General features: G+C 42.9%; 1 protein-coding gene across 1 annotated transcript in view; it reads right to left on the minus strand.

Annotated features, from left to right (window-relative positions):
* Positions 1-8,761: 8,761 nt before the first annotated feature.
* Positions 8,762-24,557, minus strand: part of EPB41L4B (erythrocyte membrane protein band 4.1 like 4B) — a 200,057-nt gene continuing 184,261 nt past the window's right edge. The window contains exons 23-25 of the mRNA XM_054164396.1: positions 16,919-16,987; positions 12,744-12,907; positions 8,762-9,083 (exon numbers count right to left, since the gene is read on the minus strand). Coding sequence (XP_054020371.1) covers positions 9,014-9,083; positions 12,744-12,907; positions 16,919-16,987 — 303 coding nt within the window. The 3' untranslated portion in view covers positions 8,762-9,013. The remainder of the gene's footprint in view (positions 9,084-12,743; positions 12,908-16,918; positions 16,988-24,557) is intronic.

Genomic DNA, 24,557 nt, shown 5'->3' on the forward strand with positions numbered 1-24,557 from the left:
GTGTCTTCTCCGAGGCAACCAGCACCAGAACAAGAGGACACAGTCTCAAGGTATGCCAGGGGAGGTTTAGGCTGGAGGTTAGGAAGAAGTTTTTCAAAGAAAGAGTGATTGGCCATTGGAAGGGAGGTGGTAGAGACACCATCACTGGAGGTGTTTAGGAAGAGACTTGATGGGGTGCTTGGTACCATGGTTTAGTTGATTAGATAGTGTTGGATGATAGGTTGGACTCGATGATCTTGAAGGTCTTTTCCAACCTGGTCTATTCTATTCTATTCTAGTCTAGTCTAGTCTAGTCTAGTCTAGTCTATGCTGTGCTGTGCTGTGCTATGCTATTCTATTCTATTCTATTCTATTCTATTCTATTCTATTCTATTCTATTCTATTCTATTCTATTCTATTCTATTCTACTCCACTCCCCCTTCCTTTCCAGCAAGCCTATAAAAGGGGTGGACGTCTTTCACTTCTCTCTCTTCTTCCCTGCACATCAAATGCTTGAAAGCTCATCTCTGCTGCTGTTGCTGCCTGACCTACCATGTGGCTGCCAGAACTGCATCCACTCTTTCTAAAGAACTGAATCCATTTGCATCAAGGGAATCCAATGCCAGTTGGGCCTGGTTTTTTATGTTTTTTCTGTTTACCCTTTTCCTAATACCTTTGTAACCTTCCCTGTTACTGGTATGTATTTTGTTTAAAAATTACCTTTTCCTACTTCCAAACCGACTCCAGACCATGTCTTTTATGAATTTACCTACCCTTCCCCCTTCCTGATTTGTTTTACCTGACCAGGAAAGGGACAGGGGGGTGGGGTGGAATCTCAGTCTGTTACCATTTGGGCTTTTAGACCTTAAACCACAACACAGCGCCAGCCAGTCTCAAAGTCTTCACTGTGGTTGACGACATCAAGGCCACTGCCTTTCATGAGGGCAGGGGTTTGTTGCACCAGTCTTCATCTGCACCTTCTTAACCCATCACTGCAGCAGGGCTTGTGCAGCAGAGCCAGTCTGGTAACTATTGCCTCATCCTTCCCCCTGACCCCAAAGTCTGTTTTATGCTCTAGAAAGCACGTCCTCTCGGAAACAGAACTTATCTGAATGACCTTGCACCCAGTCCCTTCAATCAGTCATCTCATAAGAAACCAAAAAAATTGCTCTGATTTACATCTCTGAAGTCCTCACGCTCTACAGTTGCAACCAAGATAAGAGTCTTTGCCAGCTTTTTAGCACACAGCTTCTCAATTACCTTGAGTACTGTGTCCAGTTCTGGGCCCCTCAGTTTAGAAAGGATGTTGACTTGCTGGAACCTATCCAGAGAAGGGCAACAAGGTTGATGAGGGGCTTGGAGCACAAGCCCTATGAGGAGAGACTGAGGTAGCTGGGGTTGCTTAGTCTGGAGAGGAGGAGACTCAGGGGTGACCTTATTGCTCTCTACAACTACCTGAAGGGGGGTTGTAGTGAGGCAGATGTTGGTCTCTTCTCCCAGGCAACCAGTACCAGAACAAGAGGACACAGTCTCAGGCTGCATCAGGGGAGGTTTAGGCTGGAGGTTAGGAGGAAGTTTTACACAGAGAGAGTGATTGCCCACTGGAATGGGCTGCCTGAGGAGGTGGTGGGGTCGCCATCACTGGGGGTGTTCAGGGCGAGGCTTGACAGGATGCTTGGTTGCATGGTTTAGTTGATTAGGTGGTGTTGGATGATAGGTTGGACACGATGATCTTGAAGGTCTCTTCCAACCTGGTCTATTCTATTCTATTCTATTCTATTCTATTCTATTCTATTCTATCCTATCCTATCCTATCCTATCCTATCCTATCCTATCCTATCCTATCCTATCCTATCCTAATTCCCTTAAACCCCAGAACACTATTTCTTTAGCAAAGACATGTATTAAGGGGAATTAATTAACTAGGCTTGCCAGCTAGCTAATCAATTTTCTTGGTATAAATGGTTCTGATGGAGGAATGTTGCTCCCCTTGATTTCCCTGCATAAAAATGAAAAATAGGTCAATACCCAGCTGGAGGAATTGGGATGGGATCATAGTCTTTCTGTATATAGAGTTTTTTGCAAACTTAGAAAATGGGGTAAATGTTACTGGGATGTCACTTCAGAAATGGATTGGGAAGGTTAATGTAAAAACCATTCTGGTTTAGAGATCTTCCAACAACAGAAAATGGGAATTTTCATTCTGAAGCCACTTTTCCTTTAGACATTTAAAGACTGGCAAAATCAAGAGCAAAAATCTGAGGGAAATGTTTCAATTGTGTTAAAACAAACACAAATATTGACAGTGCCCACACTTTGTTGGTGGTGGCTTGGTTTTGTTTTTATTAAAACAAATCCTCATGGAAGAGTTTAATAACTCGGGGTCAGTCTTTCAACCTTGTGTGAAATGGAATCATAGAATCAATAAGGTTGGAAAAGACCTCAGAGATCATCAAGTCCAACCTGTCACCCAACACCTCATGACTAACTAAACCATGGCTTCAAGTGCCACATCCAATCCCTTCTTGAACACCTCCAGGGATGGTGACTCCACCACCTCCCTGGGCAGCACATTCCAATGGCCAATCTCTCTTTGTGGGAGAACTTTCTCCTCACCTCAAGCCTAATCCTCCCCTGGCGCAGCTTGAGACTGTGTCCTCTTGTTCTGGTGCTGGTTGCCTGGGAGAAGAGACCAACCCCCACCTGGCTACAACCTCCTTTCAGGGAGCTGTAGACAGCAATGAGGTCTGCCCTGAGCCTCCTCTTCTGCAGGCTAAATAATCCCAGCTCCCTCAGCCTCTCCTCACAGGGCTGTGCTCCAGACCCCTCCCCAGCTTTGTTGCCCTTCTCTGGACACCTTCCAGCATCTCAACTAAACTGTTCTGGTGCTGGTTGCCTGGGAGAAGAGACCAACACCCTCCTGGCTACAGCTTCCTTTCAGGTAGTTGTAGACAGCAATAAGGTCTCCCCTGAGCCGCCTCCTCTCCAGGCTAAGCAATCCCAGCTCCGTCAGCCTCTCCTCACAGGGCTGTGCTCGAGGCCTCTCCCCAGCCTCGTTGCCCTTCTCTGGACACATTCAAGCATCTCAATGACCTTATTAAATTGAGGGGCCCAGCAGTGGACACAGTCCTCAAGGTGTGGCCTAAGCAGCGCTGAGTACAGGGGGCAGAATGACCGCTGGACACACTGTTCTTGATGCAGCCCAGGATGCCATTGGCCTTCTTGGCCACCTGGGCACAGTGCTGGCTCATGTTCAGCCAACTATCAACCAGTACCCCCAGGTCCTTTTCTGCCTGTCTGCTCTCCAGCCACTCTGTCCCCAGCCTGTAGCACTGCACGGGGTTGTTGTGACAACATGGAAGATTTCTCTCCACTCCAGTAGTGCTTTTCACCACCAGCTGAAATCCCAGCAACAGGCCATGTTTCATGTTTTGTTCAACTTGACTCTACCCGTGTTTTTCCAGGCCTGGTGTTCAGCAAAGCATGGTCAAACTAATGACCCAACAGACTGGAACTTGGCAACACTGGCTGGTAACTCATCTGGTGAAAAGAAATTACCTTTTTTTCCTCAGGACGTATTTGTTTTAATGAAGGTGGATCCACTTTATTAGCAGCCAAATGTCTCCTTTAACTGGCATACCGTCCTGTGCTTCCTGAATGACTGATTTGACTACAAATTGCTCAGACTCTGTGATTTATTTTTCATCTCATTTATTGCAGGCATGAATACAGGAACAGGTAAACAGCTGAGCCATAAAAGTTTCTCTCTAGGCATGTTTTCAGCAAAATGCCATCATCTGATGATACATGCTGCTACTCAGATGAAACAAAATGGTGTGAGCCATCTTACCTTAAACCTGCTACCCTCCAGTCAATACTGCAACTGCCAAAGAAGCCTTCTCCTCCACTTATTCTTTCCTTCCCCTCCCTCTCCATGTCATCTACAGGTTCTTTTACAGCACTTTTTACAAAACACAGTTGTAAGGCTGATCTTACATGCAACTACTGATCAGCCTCTGTATATTTATTGCAAACTCCTTGAACATCAGGACATTGAAAAAAAAAGAAAGAAAGGAAAAAGAAAGAAAAAGAAAGAAAAGAAAAAAAAGAAAGAAAAATGAGAAAAAGAAAGGAAAAAGAAAGACGAAAGAAGAGGAAAAAAGGAAAGAAAGAAAAGAAAGAAGAAAAAAAGAAAAGAAAAGAAAAAAGAGAAGAAAAGAGAAGAGAAGAATAGAAAAGAAAAAAGAAAAGAAAAAATTAAAAAGAGAAAGAAAAAGAAAGAAAAAAGGAAGAAGAAAAAAAAAGAAAAGAAAAGAAAAGAAAAGAAAAGAATTAAAAAGAAAAAAGAAAAAAGAAAAAAGAAAAAAGAAAAAAAAATAAAAAAAATAAAAGAAAAGAATAGAGAAAAGAAAAGAAAAGAAAAAAGAAAAGAGAAAAGAAAATTAAAAAGAGAAAGAAAAAAGAAAAAGGAAAGAAAAAAGGAAGAAAAAAGAAAGAAGAAAAAAGCAAAAAAAGAAAGCAAAAAAAAGAAAGAAAAAAAGGAAGAAAAAAAGAAAGAAAAAGAATAAACATTATTTCATTGCATAATTATGAGTAAGATTTCATAACCAATGAACCAGAAATGCACTTAGGGGAAAAAAAAAAGGAATAAAATAGAAATAAAGAAAATAAATACAAAGCATATTTGTAAACAGTTCAAATGAAACCTGCCACTGCCTCCAATGAAGCATTTCACTGCTCCATTTCAAATGGGCATGTAGGCATCCTGTTGCAAGGGAGTTGTGAAGCCATGAGCTGAAAATGTCAGAGGAGCTGATTTTTCAAACACTGCACTTTCAGGCTCTAAGTATGTTTGAAACATGAAAGATCTGCACACACTGTGGGACTTGGCAGCGATGTGGGACCTCCAACAACATTTCTAATGAAAATCCAGTCATGTCTTAAAAAAAACCCCAAACCAAACCAAAATAGTGACAATAGCTGAACCACACAAACCCAAAGCACAGTTGGTTAGCTTCCATAAGACACTGCAACATGAGAAAATATTTATCTCCTTGCATAGCTATTTAAATGGCCAATAAATTTTGCTGGAATCACCCAAACATGACAACATTGCATTCTGCTGCTTCGAGATTTTATGCTGGAGAACTGGGATCTGCTAACTGGGACAGCTGGACTTGGGGCACTGTTAAAAGCCAGGGCCACCCCTGGGATAGGCTTTGCCAGTGTGGCTAAAGCGGGAGGTTTCATCAACCAGCTGCTCTCTGAGTGGGCAGAACTATAGTGAAGCCTCTGTGCTTATGCCACTATTAAGTTTCCCCAGCTCTCTGTTCTCCCCACTAGAGATAAAAGCTGTTCTGACAGCAGGGTGTTTCCAACAGTATATTTACACCTAACGTGCAAGGCTTTTGCTGGCAGAGCAAGATCATACATCAAAGCACCCTTGTATGATGTAGCTGTGAGGGCAAGGGTTTGCAGTGCACGCTTGACCAGAGGATGGAGAGCAGGATTCATCTCACTTAACTTTGAGCAATATAAAGGTAGACACTTAAGTCAGAGGCACCTCTGGAATGCAGTTCCTTTTGATCTCTTGTCAGGTGAGAGTTGGGCATGTTAATGTTAGGTGAGATGAACCCTTTCCCAGGAGAGCTGAAGAGACAAACTCCTCTCAGCTACCCTTTCCTGTCAACAGCTCTTAGAATCATAGAATCAACAAGGTTGGAAAAGACCTCAAGGATCATCAAGTCCAACCTGTCACCCAAGACCTCATGACTACTAGACCATGGCATATACCATCATTACATATATCAATGGACATGATAATGATAGCCTGTGCTGGGCTTCATGCTGCCACAAGTACATATGCAAGCTCCTTAAAGATAGCTCAGATACTTCTGCATTATTATATAGAGAGACCCTCAGGCAGAGTAGCCTTTAACACCTGCAAAGCTAAAGTCTAGGGGCAAATCTCAGCACGTGTTCATGTTGACACTGTCATGTTTATAGTGGTTTTGGGTAACAGGTGTCCTAACACTGTAATTCCCAAACAGAGAGGTGGAGCAGGAGTGCTTCTTCAGAGGATGTGAAAACTAAGACACTTGAGCACGGCTGAAGAAGGGGTACAGTAAGAAAGAACAAAGTGAGGACATTCTGCAATTGAAAGTTTAGTTTGAAATCAGGAAAACAGTTTCAATAAAGCTCCATTAGAGTGCTGAACAGGAAATGGTGGTGGCCAGTGGATAAGACACGAAAACAAGACAAGGCAATGTACTTGGGGTTGTTCTGTGAAGCCCTCCCCCAAGAAGCAAGTGGTCACAGCAGCCTTCTCCTCTTCTCCTGGTAGGAACCAAGGAGGCAGGAGTCTCTGCTCTCTCTCAGTGATGCCAGATCATGCCTCTGCTATATGGACTTGGCCACTGTAAAGTAACCTTGCTTCACATTTCTTGCTTTCCAGTTCCAATTCTTTCAGTTGAGGAATTTTGATAAAACAGAAGCAAAGTGTTGCATTTAAAATACTAAACTAATAGCTTGTTTATGAGCCAGAGTAGCTGATGGGCTGGTCTGAGTCAGGCACTCACTTTTGCTAAAGGCTTTTGCTTATGAGACTTGAGTGTCCTAACATGGGTAATTGGATATGTTTGCTTCCAAGTTTGAAGGCATATTGCAAGGCCCCCAAAGCCCACTCCCTGGCAATCAGTATGACTGAAGTGTGATGTGTTCAGATTTGGTTTTCCTGGTTTTCCTTGACAATGACTTTGCAAAACTGTTGCCAGTTAGCACACAACTGGGGGCTGCTTAACAGCAAGCAGAAGACCAGATTCATCCAGAGTCAGCACTTTGCCATTCCCAGTGTTACTTTGCTTTCCTCTCCCAAAACAGCACCTCTTTTCTTTATTTGCTTTTTACAGTGCTCACTTTTACCTGAGCGCAGGTAACATACGCTGCTGCTTCTCCCCTCTCTCCCTCCCCCCCAGCTCCTTCTGGGAAGTGGTGAGGAAAAAAGTAGCCTTTTGTGTCTCTTGCATTTCCCTTCCTTTCAGATTTCGTCACAGGGCTTTAATGTTCCTAATCCATTCTTAATAACCTTGGAGAAGTACAATAAAACGTAATGAACAGAAGAGTTCTAGCACTGTAGCTAGGCAGACAGTCACCCGATTACCCAGCAGAGTTACCTGAGTACTCCAAAATCTCCAGTCCAGGTGTGCTTCTATGGCTCCTTCTGCCCATTGCTTATGTTGAGCTACTCCATTACTTTCTGTGTTGTGAGTTCCTACCCAACAGCTGTGCTGTTTATTTTGTCCCATTCTGACAGCAACCAGAGAGGTTTGGGTTTGGTGGAAATAGCTGGGGAGCCTAATGCTAACTTTTTTTGTCCCACTAAATATAAACCAGACATAATATAAAAAAATACCTCCAGATTGCAATCCACAGTCTTGAGATGCTCCCAAGAATTCTCATTTCAGAAGAAGAGTACAAGCTCACTCTGCAAGAAACCCAGCCTCACATCAACCACTTCTCAGCCTCCACACAAACAGACTGCTTAAGCTGAGATGAAGCCATCATAATCAGTATTAAATTAAGGGCAATCTTTTATCTTAATACAAACAAGAGAATATAGTGTACAGAGTAACAGAAAAATATACATCTTCAGCAATACAAAATGCACAAAAGCTTTCCTGTTGGAAGAGTACCTTGTAGCTGACAACCAGGTGTTGGTAGCTTTCTAGATGACCCCACACGACTGAACTGGGGGAAGTGGAACTTTTTTCTTCTTCTTTTTCTTTCTTTCTTTCTTTCTCCCCAGGAAATCGTTGGCACCATCAGCTGTACACTATAGACACCTACCCTGGGGCTGTGGTTCTGCTAGCGCTGGACCGCCTGCCCCACCTGATGGAGATAGCTCCACTGGACCCAGAGGCTGCTTGCATGCTGGAGGTGAACGGGACATGTAGCCAGGCAAGCTCTCCATGGTACTGTTTGCCAGTACACACATGCTGATTAGTAGAGTGAAAAAATGCGTATAGACACAGCTAAGCCATAAACTATCATTGTTATTGTTATTATTTAAAGGGATCAATCAATTCATGTCAGTCAGGGAGGTGGTTTATCTACCCAGGAAGAAAAAAATCCTCCCCCATGCAAGCTACTTCCACACTGCTTAGGCTCTTCAACCTTCAGTGCTGAGGCAGAAGCTGTCTGAGTATGGGCAAACCCCAATGCCTAGGCAACCTGGAGAAGGTAAGACTTCTCACTTAGTTTACAAAAGTAGTATCAAGCTAGAAAATCAGTAGCAAATTACTTTAAACAACTGATTATGGTTTTTTCTTTTCATTAATGGAAATACAGTTAAGATTTAGTTGAAGGTTTAGGGCAAGACGACAAACTACGGGGAGCGTTGGGTGTGTACACCTGCATGGTGTGGTACCTTTCCCCTTTGCAGCTATTTATGTCTCTGAGTGAAGAAGGTTAAGGTTAGGAATTTACTAAGACAGCTGTTTATTTTTCTGTGGAGACTAACAGTCCTGGGGTTAGGATGTAATAATCATTCCTCTGCTTTAAAAATGGTTCTTTAACAAACAGCAGTAGCTCGCTGCAATTTTCCTTTGTACAAAATGACATATTTTCTATGATACTATCAAAATATTCTGCATAACATTAATTTCTGTGTACTTATTAACATATGTACAGAACAGTGTTTCCCCATAGAAATCAGTACATGCCTTACTGATCTTTCCCCCCCGCCCCCCGCCCTAGATTTACCAAAACCCAACCTCAAATTAATTGTGTTATTAGTAGAAAACCTCAGGAGAGATAAAGGATTGAAGGTTTATTTCCCATCAGCAAATGAATAAAGGAACTCCTTCAAGTTAGCCAAAGACTTAATCTTAACCAACCACGGTGAATCCAGGAGAGCCAGGATCGTCACACATTTTCCCAATGTGTTATGTTGAGTACACAGAAGCAGAGGAATGTAAACAGACAGAAGGCACATGAAAGGCCCCAATCCATTCTCCATCTGATGGAAGTATGAAATTCACAATTCTGTCATCAACAGTCTTTTCATCATTTTCTCTCTCTCGAGTTCACGCCTCAGAGTCTCAGCACTGTGTAATTAATGCACAAACAGCCAGTTATGGGAACAACAATAAGTCTCAGATTTCAACTTAAAACAATTAGCATTTTCAAAACAACAAATGGACGGGGAAGAGGGAAAAAAAGGGTCAGACTCGATTCAGTGAAAAGGCTGAGGATTCATAGAATCAATAAGGTTGGAAAAGACCTGAGAGATCATCAAGTCCAACCTGTCACCCAACACCTCCTGACTAACTAAACCATGGCTGATTCAAAAACAAGTTATCACTTGACACTGGAACAGGTTGCCCAGGGTGGAAGCCTCATCCCTGGAGGTTTTGAAGGCCAGGCTATATGTGGCTGTGAGCAACCTGCTGTAGTGTGAGGTGTCCCTCCCCATGGCAGGGGCTTGGAACTAGATGATCCTTGAGGTCCCTTCCAACCCTAACAATTCTATGATTCTATGATTCCTGAAGAGCGAAGAGAGGCAAAGGAAAAAGAAAAAAAAAAGGACATTAAAACCCCCATGTGGCAGAACAGTTTAGGATTTAAATTCAATCTCATTAAAGACTACTGATTTCAAAAGAAGCTGGAGTCTGAAAATGAAAGAGCTATAGTGAGTGTCATCACAAAGAGACTGATGTTACAGACTTCTGCTCCTCAGTGTGCTTTGATATTGGGGAACATCTATACAGGATGAATGTACGTCAGCCCTGCACACATTAGCATGTGGGAAGTAGAGCCTGAAGTCCTTGTTCTCACACTCCTAATCCCTCCAGAGCCTGCAGGTTCTGCAACACTGGCAATGCATTGAGTTAGTAATTCAATTTCTTCACAAATGATGTGGGTGGGAAAACCCCTGTTTGTGTGTTGTTCTGGGGGGTAAGTATCTAATGCTTGTAAAACAGTTTGTATATTTAAAATATGCAGCACAGAAACACTGCAGCCTGTTCACAGACCAGCAGGCATGGAATCAACCACTTGTGCTTGAGACATCCTACAGAAGCTGAGCTTGACATTACTGAGAAAAAACCCCAAAACACAGAAACCAAACCAAACCAAAATAAGCCAAAGCAAAGCAAACCAAAAACAAACCCAAAGAAAACCTGTGCTTGTTTTTCATTTAGAAGAGTAGATATTTGTCAACCTCAGCTTTCCCCCATGGACATTTGTGGTAGTTTCAGGCTGTACCTTAGACATTTCCCACAGATCTTGGACAGAAAGTAGTAGAATGTAAATAAATCACTATTGGGTGTAAAAAGGAAAATAATGATAAATGCTAAATAATCCCATTGGACAAACATCTTCCATCAAAGTTAGTTTGGTAAACTAACTCTCTCTCTTTTCAGCTTCCTTGCTCTGGGAGATACTAACTCATGCTTCTGCTGGGTTTTGCTGACCTTGGCTGCATTCTTTGTTGTGGCTAAGTACTAACAGACAACTCTCTGCTCTTTCTCATGTCCCTTGTATACAGGAGTGTAGGGGAAAGGGGGCAGGGAGTGGGGAATCTATTATTAGTCCCCTGGTTTTGTCCAGGGGAGTTTTTGTGCTGTTTATAAACTATAAATACCTGCAAATATATGTAAATATTGTATATTTTGCGCATATTCCTTGCATTTCATTTTAGGTTGTAGCTTTGCTTGTAAATGCAGCTTCATTTACTTCCAACTGGGCTAGTCTGGCAATGTTCTGTTTGGAGGGGGGTGTGTGTAATTTTCAATCCACCACACATTTAATTTCAAAAACCCCAATTGCAACAACAATTATTAAAAGAACGTTTTTGCAGTTCAAATAAAATTATTTGCCTGAGCAAGATCTGCACAAACCCCTCTCCAGGCCATAGGCCACAGGAATGGTATGCTGCTGGCTGCAGCAGTTAAGGAAGGTAGACTATCTTGCTCAGAGCAGGTATGGGTTACAGATACAGACTACAGAATTAACCAGGTTGGAAAAGACCTTTGAGATAATCAAGTCCAACCTATCACTCAACACCATCTAATTGACTAAACCATGGCACTAAGTGCCTCACCCAGTCTCTTTTTAAACACATCCAGGGATGGTGACTCCACCACCTCCCTGGGCAGCATATTCCAATGGCCATACACTTTCTGTGAAGAATTTCTTTCTAATATCCAGCCTTCCTCACATAACCTACTGTTCCACCCATCCTGGGGGAGGGCTGTGAGAGCCCTGCTTCCCCAGGGGACAAAAGAAACCTGATCCAGGTGAACAGAGAGGGACTTGGCTTCCCCCTCCCAGGAGGAAGGGTGCCCTGGGTTGAAGGTGGTCTATTCCACTCCCCCTTCCTGTCCAGCAAGCCTATAAAAAGGAAGACACTGCAGACATTTGCTCTCTTTGCTCCTGCCTCACCTGTTTGAAAGGACCAACAGCTGCTGCCAGCCTCCTGCTTCTGCCACATGGTCAGGCCTGAGGTTCAGACTGGATGTTAGGAAGAAATTCTTCACAGAGAGAGTGATTACCCATTGGAATGTGCTGCCCGGGGAGGTGGTGGAGTCACCATCACTGGAGCGGTTTAGGAGGAGACTTGATAGGGTCCTTGGTTTTAGCCAGATTTGGCGACGACGGAGGTTCTTGGAATCAATACGGCTGACCAATATGATTGGGTATTGATCCTTTATTGTTCCAGTATTGCAGGCCTATGGCTCAGGCCTATGGTGAAAGCATGGCACAGTAAAGCATGGAAGGAAAGGAGACAGGACAGGCAGGAAAAGAAGTGCGTAGCAAGGAAACTGCTACAATTTGGTATGCCTTGTTGGCATGGACTCATTGGTCCTCTATGAGTGACCACACACCACACTATTGTAGATTATTGGTCCAACTACGGATGACACACGAGGTTTGTTGATGCAGGTGCATGTCCTGTTGTCCCGAGATAACTTGCTATGTTTCTAGCTACCAGCGTCTTGTTTTAGTTACAGTGCTGCAGGCACAGCACTCTTTTGGCATACTGGTAGCTGGCTCTGCACTTATGCTGAGCATGGCCTACCACCATGTCAGGCTCTAGGCCTGCACTGCCAGATTGCTCACACCGCTCGTCGCTGGCATTCCTGCACTTGGTTGCATGGTTTAGTTGATTAGGTGGTGTTGGATGATAGGTTGGACATGATGATCTCGAAGGTCTATTCTATTCTATTCTATTCTATTCTATTCTATTCTATTCTATTCTATTCTATTCTCCCTGCTGCATCCAGGCTTCCCTGAAGGACTGAAATCCACATACATAGAGGGAGATACAAGGCCATCCAAATGGGGGTTTGTATATTTTCCTAGTCATCCTTATTCCTTATCCCTCCCCATTACCCCTATAGATAAAGATTTTGTTAAAAAAAATTACTTCTCCTACTTCCAACCCGACTCCAGATTGTTTTTTGGTAGATTTATCTCCTTCTCTTTACCCCTACCCCTTTTTCTCCTTTTTCTCCTTTTCCTTGGGTTTTTTGGTTTTTCCTTGGGTTTCTTGGGTTTTGGCTACCATCTGAGCTCTTAAACTCCAGTTAAGGCTCAAACCACTACACCCCTACCTATTTTGAAGTCGGTGTCAACTGGAAGCAACTGGAAGTCTTTTGGAAATGAAGGCAATGGCACTTTAGGGTAATTAAGACAGAAAGGGAGAGGATCAAGCTGATTCCTTTAATGAATCATAGCATTTCTGTGAAAGAACAGCACAGTACCTGTCTGCCAGCGAGATGGGATTATGCGACGTATAGATCGTCTGGACCGTCGGGGTTGGTATAGTCTCTGCCAAAGTTCTCAGTCCGGGTGATGAAGCCACCAGTGCTATCTTAGGAGATGACTGCACTGCAGAGCATTGTAATTTGCTGTCTGTAAATTCTGCCTAGTAAAATAAAATAAAATAATTTTAAAAAAATCAAAACCATAAAAAAATTATACAGGAACAGAAAGGAAAAAGAGCATAAATTAGCTTCCTCTGCTCTTGCTACCTTTTTACCGCCCCATTCCTTGCCAAACACTCAGTAACAGCAGTTAATAACGAGAACAAATGGGAGGCTGTAGCTGCAGCTGTTCCATGCGACCCGGGCAGATGCTTAACAGCCATCTCTTTGGATGGCTCTTTTGATGGCTCTTTTGGAGGTGTGCCTGAAGGAGAAGCCTGACGGCAAGGTGCTGTGTGAGCTGCAACTCCACATATGGGACTGGCAGCATGCTGCTTAGCACTATCGTGCTTTCATCATTGTATAACGCAGAATGCTCGCCACCTGAGACTTCTGAAAGCCTACACAATTTGCTGGTGGGTCCTCTGACTATTCTGTTTTCTAACAGCCAGGAGTGCAGGCTTGTAGAGTGCAGGTTTCAAAGTGTCTATCCCTTTCCCACATTTCTTAACTGGAACATATAGTGATTTATTTACATTTTACTACTTTTCTGCTCAGGATGTGTGAAAAAAATTAAAGGCATAGCCTAAAACTACCACAACGAGAAATAGCCTTTAGTGAGAGGCAACATTACAGCAATATTGAAGTGCTGGTTTGAGACAAACAGCAAGCAACCATCTCCTGCTTTTCAGGTGAGGCATATCAGCATTGCAATAATACAAGACTGGTCCAACCTATACAGCTGGAGAGAGGCCTGAAAATAAACCAGCCCTGTCTTGCTTTTTGCCATGAACTATTTCTTGTGCCAAACCACAGTGTCTAGTGACTGTGGTGAATGTATGACCCTGACCTGGGGAGAGCACAGAGTAATTGCAGTTTGCCTGCACATCAGGACCATTAGGATATGCTCCTGCTGGTATCAGATTCATTCTAACTTGATGACTTTTTCTTCTGAACTTGTTTGAGGCTGTAAGGCAAGAAGGAAGAAAAGTCACCAGTATAAGGGAGCAGCTATTTGAATAGTATAACTTTTTTTCCCCCCTTAATTATTTCTCAAATTCTGCAAGCCATAGAGGATCAATAAAGGCAAATCAGTTTAATCGGTGGGACAATTATGAGACCAGGAAATAATGGCTGTGGTAGGTTTGCTTGCTTGTTGTCGTTTTTTAACCTGTCTCTGTTCACGTTTCAGCTGAATGCACCCGATATGCTCCAAAACAACATCTGAAGCAAGATGAATTCCATTATTTCCACAAAATAAGTAAAATGGAAAAATGTAAAACTAGCTAAAGAAACTTGCCCTCCAGTCCTGGACAATTACAATGTGTAAATACTGGCTAATACAACATTTTCAAATGTCTCTAATGTTCAACGTCTGTGACTCATCTTACAAGCCCCAGAGGTGTCAAATTTGGTGTTCCTCATGCACCAGCTCCCTGACCTCCTAGGACTGACAGATCTTACTTTACAGCATGAGGAGGCACCAGTGTAAATTCTCCCAGCTTTTCTGAAATCAGCAGAGTGATAAGAAGGCTGAAGACTTGCCCTGAGTCCCCAAGTGAGTTTGCTCTGAATAATGGTTTTACAGTGGATATTCAAAGCGTCTTTTTATAGCTCTACGCTTGCACAGTACGTTTAAGCCAAATATTTAACTAGTCTAAACAGATATGGTTTCATTAATTTGTGACTCACACCAGCCTCAGAATATGGTCATTAAGCCTGCCATTTCTCCATGGAAATCTCTGAAATTCAGAGGGGTTCCTGGCATGAAGCTTATTTTTAAATGTCCCAGGCAACCAAGTTCTCTGTTTTTCCCTCTGTTAAACACAACGCAGTTGCGTACACACCGCCAAATTAAAAGCCCTATGCAAAGGTAAAGCCATCCAACTGTCATCATTCACAACTTTTCTTCCCCCTTCAATAATATTTCAATGTTTTGTTCCAAGCAAAAAAAAACCCAACAACAACAACAACAACAAACCCCAGACTAAAACCAACCACCACAAAACCAAACCTAAAACCCAACCAACCAAAAAGGTGAAGGGGGAGCAAGGAAAAGAAAACAGAAAGAAGAAAAACCAAAACACCAAACAAGGAAAGATATAACAAATGTTGCCAACTGAGACTGCCTGCAAGTTCTAGCACTGTCAAACAGCCTCGGCTTGTGCATCAGGATGAATTGAAACACTGCTGTCTTTGGGCTGAGACAAAGGACCTTGAAACACAGGACCAAAGTCTTATTGAACCTTCCTAATTGTTCTCTCATCTTTCTGCAGACCTCTAGGTAGCTGTTTGTTTACCATAGATATTTGTAGATAACTTGCTAAAAGGAGTGTATGGAATTGGATGATGACACATGGTTAGATTTTTATTGCTGTGGTGTTTTACATATTTATGATCTGGATTCTGCCCTCCATCCTACTCAGGAAAATGGGACTCTGTGGGGAGGAGAGGGAAATTCAGAAAAATGAGTTTGAATTACATTTTCCTTCTCAGCTCCTGAATGTTTGAATGTGCCTCGAAACAGCCATTTACTCCAAGACAGAAATTTCTGTGGGTAAGTATATCAGACTAGGTTCTAGGTTTAGTTTAAGGTTCTATCACTCTAGTGATGAAAATAAAGCATTTCATAGAGCCCTCCTAAATTTTGCTGTCATCATAACTGTTAGAAAAACAATGTTCTGACAGTCATCACTAAATAGTGGCAAAGCTATTCTGCATGCCTAGTTCTGCTTATTTAAGGCAGCACTGTGGAAGACACAAACACTGTAATTTTGGTTTCACCTTTCACACAGCTTGGCTGACCCACTGAAAAGTTGCTGTAACATATTCCCTTGTGGATTTTTTGGCTTACTTTCATTAGAGCTCAACAGTAGCTCTGACATGGCTTGGGAAGCACGCCTAATTCTGGCTTTTAAGTACCTATTTAGATAAAACCTAGCATTTAGATCAAATCCCATGATCAGGTTTACTGTGTGAAAGAAAAGCCTCTTTCTGTAAGTCATTAAATGCAGACAGTTATTGCACATGGCTGATAGTGACTGAAGTTACTTGTCACTAGTTATGTGCCAGTTAAGACTGCTGTTGCCAATAAAATTTAAGTCTGAAATGCTTAATTTTGCAAATTTAATTTAAAACTGCAAGTCAGTTACTGTGGTTTATAATTATAACTAGAGGCTGTGTCTTACAAAGTATACAATTTTGTCCTACTGATTACCTAACGCCTTTAATCTTAGAGTGGGAGTTCGATTTGGCCCATTTCTTTAATTGTCAAATAATAATTTTCAGGGTTTATGGAGTTGACTTTCACATTAGTCAGGATTTAGTGGGTTTGGTAAACTTAAACAAGAATTAAGTTCAGTACTTGATTCAAGTTATTAAGTAAACATAGACGTTTACATAGAAGGCTACATAGTAAACACGGAAGTAAACACAGAAGTAAACATAGAAGTAAACATAGAAGTAAACATAGCAGTAAACATAGGAGTAAACATAGAAGGTTACCATCGTAGTCATCGATGTAGACACTATAATTCTTCCTTCAAATTCAAATACAAATTCAATTAAAATCAAACCCCATTCCTGATGGCACAACAGGCAATTTCAGACAGAAGGCCATGCAACTGCTAGACAGAGGACTAAGCCTTTCCATGCCTTTATTGCTCTTTGCAAAGATGCTATGGAATGCCCCAAGTGTCCACTACAGTCCTGATCTGAAGAACATTTGGGGACCAACTGTATTAACAGCGAGCTTTGACCTTTAACCCTTAGTCCTCTGTCTAATAAGTAGCAATGTCTGAATGCAGGCAAGTTAATTGTTTCGACAATGGGAATATTAAACTGATTTTCACTTCAATTTCTACTTGAAGTTTATATTTTTTTTTCTTTTTCACTGTTTTTTTTTTTTTTCCTTTTGAGGACTGCTTAGTGCATAAGCTTCTGACATGGTTAAAAAAAACACCCAGCTGGAATTGTGTTAAATACACAGTTTTTCAGTTGCACATTCTACTTACAGAAAACTGTGGTACTGTTGTAAAAGGATCGAAAAAAGGATTAGATGTATCAGCAGGGAATGTCTTTATCTTTAAAAAAGATAAAGAAAAAGATGTTACTTTCAGAGCATAAAAATGCAAAAGAAAGAAAGAAAGAAAGAAAAGAAAGAAAGAAAGAAAAAGAAAGAAAGAAAAAAAAAAGGCAGCAAAGCATTGCAACTACAATGACATCATCCAACAAATTAGAGCAGTTCAGCAGTGCTTGAACCAGACCAAAAATGACCCCTCCAAAATGCATACAGAAACCTGATGATGAATAGTCAAGGCATAAATATGAAAAGTTGATAAATTAATTGCACCCTGTAATTAAATCTGCTGTGCAAACAGGGAGGTGATTGAACGCAATGTATCCTCCAGTTCTGCCAACTGCCACTGGATTATCATCTGCTCCCTTAAGGCAGCACTACACTTAAAAATATATAGTATGAAGTGCAGGAACTGCAAATTCTGTAGTGCAGGAACTCTGGTTGAAGAACTTGTGCCTTGCACGTGTGCTTTACTTCCACATTTTCAGTTACACAGTTGCTGCCAAAGGCAAACAATCACATAAAGTGGGATTAAAAAAAGCACTGGGGGACAACCATTTGTTTCATGCAGCTATGAGGTCCTGTATTGAGGAGGACTGTGGATATAGGATGATCTCAGGAGGTTGTTCTTGAGAAGGGCTTGGAGATGCAGAGGTGAGAGACCAACACGTCCATGTGCTGAGAAGCCCGAGAGCTCCCAGAGCTTGCTCCACAAGCATATGATCCCTGGTGTGACTGGGCCCTGCTGGTACTCACTCCTGCCCTTAAAATAATTTCAAATATTAAATGAAATTAAAGAGATATTAAAAGTAGCAACAATCTCTGTCCCACTTCACTGTGCAGGCAGTTTCTCATGATTCTCCTCTTTAGAATTCAGACCTTATTCATTCATTCAAAGACAGTGAATTAGCACCTAAAGGTGTCAGTTTTGAACTGTACTTCATATTTTCTGTTTGCAAACTCACAGACCCTAAACTTTTCACAGAATCACAGAATGTTAGGGGTTTGAAGGGACCTTGAACCATCATCCAGTCCAAGCCCCCTGCCAGAGCAGGAGCACCTAGAGCGCATCACACAGGAACACATCCAGGTGGGTTTTGAATATCTCTGGAGAGGGAGACTCCACCAGACCCCTGGGCAGCCTGTTCCAGTGTTCCATCACCCTCACAGTGAAAAAACTTTCCCTCATGTTTACATGGAACTTCCAGTGCCTCAGCTTCCACCCAGTACCCTTTGTCCATTCACTGGGCATCACCGAGCAGAGCCTGGCTCCATCCTCTTGGCACTCACCCTTTACATATTTATAAACATCGATGAGGTCACCCCTTAGTGTCCTCCTCCAAGCTAAAGAGCCCTCATCTCCCTCAGTCTCTCCTCATAAAGATATTCCACTCCCTTAATCATTTTTGTGGCTCTGTGCTGGACTCTTTCAAGCATTTCCTTGTCCTCCTTAAACTGAGGAGCCCAGAACTGGACACAGTTTTTGAGATGCAGCTTCAGCAGGGCAGAGTAGAGGGGGAGGAGAACCTCTCTCAGCTTACTAACCACACCCCCTCTAATACACCCCAGAACGGCACTGGCCTTCTTGTCCACAAGAGCACATTGCTGGCTCATGGTCATCCTGGGTGCTTTCTTGCCCCTGCTACAGCAGCATCTGTTGAAAGATGTCACTTAGGGACTGAGAAGGAAGAAGAGCAGAGCCATCTCCACCAGCTACCACAAATGTGAAGCTCCTCCAGCCTCTGGAGACTTTCATCAGCTACCAATCTTCATATGGGATTGCAAATATGAGAAGAAAAGGAAGAGGGAAAGGTAGGTGGACAGCTCTGTGTGCAGGACAGTCTCACGAAGATGAATTGCGGATGCTCAGACAAACAAAACACAGTAGCTGCTGGTGTGTGGACTGCCTACAGAAAAATTGCTGAGGCATTCTCTCTACTTTGTTATGGCCAAGTAAGAGAAATAACAGTGCTGAAATTTACAGCTGAGCACAAAAATGTCTGTGGTGGCAGGTGGAGCAGTAATTGTGTCCACAGTGCAGACCTGCTCAGCTGAACACATTCTGACACAATCAGGCTCTTCAACAGGAGCAAAAAGGACTACCTGGTGTCACACAGCTACAGAAACATCAGAAGCAACAAGAGGTCGAAGCTTCACTTATAAAAGCAAATGGAAGTGGAGGGAGATCAAGAAAAAAAATGAAAAGAGCATTTTTTCTCAAGTTAATGGATATAAAATTACCTATTCTTGGTATTTCTTGGTATTTCTGTTATTTCTACAGAAAGAAGAAGGAAGAAGTTCTTCATAGAAAGTGTGATTGGCCATTGGAATGTGCTGCCCAGGGAGGTGGTGGAGTCACCATCACTGGAGGTGTTTAGGAAGAGACTGGATGGGGTCCGTGGTGCCGTGGTTTAGTTGATTAGATGGTGCTGGATGATAGGTTGGACTTGATAATCTCAAAGGTCATTTCCAACCTGATTAATTCTATTCTATTTTCTATTTTCTCCTATTCTATTCTATTCTATTCTATTCTATTCTATTCTATTCTATTCTATTCTATTCTATTCTATTCTATTCTATTCTACTCTACTCTACTCTACTCTACTCTACTCTATTCTATTCTATTCTATTCTATTCTGTCAGAAAGCAGTCCTTATTATGCCCCAAAATACCACTTTTGGGAGAAAAGAGTTCTCTAACATTTGAGGTAGTCTGTATAATCACTGCCCTATTAGAATGTTCTTTCCTTCTGTGAAGGTCTGGTAACATTATCTGCTGTTGGCACTCTGCTTCACTGCCATCCCCTGTGCCTTGACTGGAGGCCTTTATAACATGATGGAGAAAATGTGTGACTTCACTGGGTTTGCACTGTCACTTTATATATTGGTTAGATGGAAGACAAACTTTAGGCCAAACACTTCACTAGCTTCTCAGCAGAAACAGAGCTATTAACACCTGAAGCAGTGCTATAAACACAGCCCTCAGTATACAGATAAAGCCAGCAGAATATTCCATGGTGCTTTATTTCGAAATACATCTGCACATCACAGAGACTTGGTTCTACTCAGAAAATGAGAAAACAGCAGCAGCCAAAACTTGTGGAGCACACTGGATTACCATTTCCTACCCCTGACATGCAATGTGACTTTAAAAACACCAGTTAACCATTAGACCTGGTTTCTAAAACCAGTGAATTGTTACTGAAATTGTTCAGTAAAAGTCTTTGTCTTCTGTCATCTGATTTCAGTGGCTGCAATGAATAATGGGCTGGAAAATGTAAAACCAAAGAGTTTCTTAAATCTTTCACCATGCAACACCCCAATGGGCAAACAAATTCTTTTGAGTGGGAGTAGTTCCTTTCTCCAATGATCAACCACTCAGTTAAAGCCAACTCCAGTTCACTCCCTTTGCATACAGCAACAAAACCCACGGGATAGGCAGGCAGGTATAATCACTGCCCAGGCAGACTGTGCAAAAACTTGGGTTCTACACAACAGCCTCATGCAGTGCTACAGGCTGGGGTCAGAGTGGCTGGAGAGCGGCCAGGCAGAGAGGGACCTGGGGGTACTGGTTGATAGTAGGCTGAACATGAGCCAGCAGTGTGCCCAGGTGGCCAAGAAGGCCAATGGCATCCTGGCCTGCATCAGGAATAGTGTGGCCAGCAGGAGCAGGGAGGTCATTCTCCCCATGTACTCAGTGCTGGTTAGGCCACACCTTGAGTCCTGTGTCTAGTTCTGGGCCCCTCAGTTTAGTTGAGATGCTGGAAGGTGGTCCAGAGAAGGCCAACAAAGCTGGGGAGGGGTCTGGAGCACAGCCCTGTGAGGAGAGGCTGAGGGAGCTGGGATTATTAAGCCTGCAGAGGAGGAGGCTCAGGGCAGACTTCATTGCTCTCTACAACTCCCTGAAGGGAGGTTGTAGCCAGGAGGGGGTTGGTCTCTTCTCCCAGGCAACCAGCACCAGAAGAAGAGGACACAGTCTCAAGATGTCCAGGGGAGGTTTAGGCTGGATGTTAGGAAGAAGTTCTTTCCAGAAAGAGAGATGGCCATTGGAATGTGCTGCCCAGGGAGGTGGTGGAGTCACCATCACTGGAAATGTTTAAAAAGAGCCTGGATGAGGCACTTGGTGCCATAGTTTAGTTGATTAGATGGTGTTGGGTGATAGGTTGGACTTGATGATCTCTGAGGTCTTTTCCAACCTGGTTAATTCTGTATTCTGTAAACCAGTGCAGCCACAAGAACTTGTAACAGGATGGAAACATAAATCAGCAAAACCATTGGCTAATCAGTTTTGGAAAAGGCTACATAGAAAAAAAGCCTTGACAAATCATATTTAGTGTGAATTCCAGGTGCACTGCATCACAGGCCACCTTATTTTGACCAGATGTAGGATTTTTTCTGCTTGTTGAACCAATGTCAATGTCAGCAGACAGATTTCAGCCACACACATTAAAGAGGGACAGTTTTGCAGAAAGGTACTATTAGAAACACCCTGAGGCACGAAATGTGACATTTCTGAGGAGCATGGAGTTTTGTGCAAGCTGATAAGCCACAAAGACACCATGTGTTCTGAACCTCACTGCCTGCTGCCACTCCCTCTGGGGCATTAATGCTGTGAAATCTCCCTCCTGACTCCATCTGATCTTCAGATCTCCCTTGCACGTCTTGCAAATAGCCAGAGGAGCCTGGAGTTCAAGGAAATGCTGCAAACAACATTGAGTGACATCTAAGAACCAACATAAGATAATTGAACTGTTTGAGTCATTTGACTTATCTACTTGGTGCAAGTTTCCACAGAACTGCAGGACTGCCATCCTGAGGCTCCCTCCCCACTTAATTCCTCTTGGCAAACTGAGAAAGCTTCACCTTGACAGTCATGTTAATTCCACAGTATCCTTGCTCATTTAAGTTCTGCTGGGCTCTCCTCACTGACCTTTCTCTGTCCATATACACCCCGGCAGCACACACCACAGTCTTGATGTCTCACTGAGGGGCTTGTGCAACAGGGCTAATACTTCACTCTCCGTTGGATGTTTTCCTTCTTCTTGGAATGACTTCACACAACCCTTCCTAACATACAGGCATTGTCAGGAGGTGGCTGCGTGGCTCCTTGGCTGTGCTTCAGTGACTTCTGGCCCCCAAAAGGACACTCAAGGGAATGCATGGGAGTGACGTTCAGCCTCTGCTGAAGCTTGGCTTTGCTGCAGCTGTAGCATTTCATAGATACTTAATGCATAGCAGTTTGTGGCTGCAGTGTAGGTCAGACACTATTTCGAAGGAGATCTACCTAAAACAGAGGTTAAGATGTCCCGGATAAAACCTCGAATCTTCATGACAACTTTTGCAAAGGCATCTGTGCAAATTCTGTTGTTGCTACTAGACAGAGTCCTCTGTTGATCTTCACTCTAATGATTGCAGTTCTGGTTTGCCAACACAGTGACTTCAGAAGTATTGGGAGGAGATAGGGGACAACAGCAGCTAAGTGTTATTGGTTGAGTTTTAATCTGCTGCTGTTAATCAAAACCATCCTGCCTCATGCCAGCTTCAGAATGAAACTGCTGGCTGGAGCAAAGTGTCATGGGGCTTGACGTTCAGATTGTAACATGGGAGGCTTCCTCTTCTGGCTGCTGCTTTTGGTTTTGGGTGCTGGCTCTTTTCTGCTGAGATGGCAGTGGGACAGGGAGGGATGGGGGAGCAGCTCCCTGGCTTGGGGTTTTAGCTTGCTTGCTTCTGCTTGCCATTTTCTGCTGTGATTTTCTGCAGAAAGGCTAAGGTAATTGTGCATTTGTACAATGATCATCTGATTTGCTCAGTAAACTCTTCACTTATCTCACTCTTTTTGTGCATGTGTTGTTCTTCCCTCATTTCTGCGTCAAGGGAGGCAGACAGGTTAACCTGCTGATTCACTTTAACCTGTTACAGAAGGTTGTTAACTCAGCCCAGCATCTCTACAGCACATCAGAAGGGAATGCATGTCCTGGATCATTCTCACAATGTATTGATTTGATAGGGGGAGCACACTGTAACATGTAGCTTTGAGAAGATACTATTTAAAAGAATACAGTACAGGAATAATTCAGATAGGACCAAAGCAAGATGGTGTCTGTGCTCTCAGAGCCTTCAGTACCCTTTTGCTGGTGCTGTGAATGCCAGCAAGCTTAAGCAGAACATAACCTCAGCACGTGCTGTCAGCCCAGTCACCATCCCCCGAGGAAAATGTGGCAAGGCAAAACAATGTCACAGTCTTGATGTGTTGGCTAAACTGCAGACTAAAGCTTGCAGCATTTCCATGGTCTTTCTTTGAAACACATTGGTTTCTACCAATGAACTCAATGATGATCCAGTGACAGGTGCCTAGATCTTGTGCACAAGCAAACAAATCCAGTGGCATCTTCGGCAGATGGAGGCTGCTGTCATAGAAGAAAGTCACTAAAGGTGAATAACATGAAGAGGAGGAAATGAGTGCTGTGATTCCTGCCGGCTGATTTCCTCAGGCAAGCCATATATATCCTGATTTCACTGCCAGCAAGCAGACTGTACATGCATTTTGTGCCAGTTGGAAACTCACCACTAGCCACACCTCTTTATTTCTGAGCACTGGCATCTCATCATCCAATAACTGTTGGTTCACCCTGACCTATACTGATGCCTATATATATTGAAGGGGTGGATGTCAGGAGGATGGGCACAGTCTTGTTTTTTAAACGGTGCCCAGTGGCAGGACAAACTTGAACACAGGAACTTCAATTGAAACTTGAGGAGGACATTCTTTACTTTGAGGATGGCAGAGCACTGGAACAGGCTGCTCAGGGAGCTGGTGGAGTCTCCACCTCTGGAGTAATTCAAAACTCCCTTGGACACAGGTCTATGCAACCTGCTCTAGAAGAACCTGCTCTGGCAGGGCAGTTGAACTAGATATCTCCAGAAGTCCCTTCTAACCCTTAAATTTTTGTGATTCTTTGATGTACATGGAAACTTCAAACTGAGGGACATTTCAAGACAAGCTAATCATGTATAATAATAATAATAATAATCATGTAGCAATCCTGTACTTTTTCAGTTGCATCAGGATCACACCCCTCTGTTGAAAAACTTATGACAGACTGATGCAAACAATGCACTGCCTGACTCTTGTCCAACACAAATAGTTCACCTTTCTGCTATAACCAATCTCTACTTGTGTAAGAGTAAAAGCTGGCTCAAAGTCCCAGAAACTCAACCAGTCACTGTCTCCTTGAATGTAAGGGTAGTAAGAAATGCTTTGCATTAATGTTGTCCTAGTTTTCTGGGCTACTGAACTCTGCCAAAATCCCCAGGAGTTTATGTTATTCATTACTCTAAAGGAAAAGAATAGCACAGGTAAATTAAAGTCAGTGCAGCTGCAGGGAAAGTGTTTCAATTATAAACTGGTGCAGTACTTTTATATCTATGGAAAAGGACACTTGAGCATGTGACTAGTCCCACTGACTACTGCAGCCTTAATCCATGCACATGCCTACAAATTTTGGATCCAAATGGGTTTGGATCCTCATGGACTAGCATATCCTCAAATACACAGATTCTGTCTTTACTGCAAGT

This window comes from Dryobates pubescens, chromosome 9, assembly GCF_014839835.1.
Source record: "Dryobates pubescens isolate bDryPub1 chromosome 9, bDryPub1.pri, whole genome shotgun sequence".
Classification (NCBI taxonomy): Eukaryota; Metazoa; Chordata; class Aves; order Piciformes; family Picidae; genus Dryobates; species Dryobates pubescens.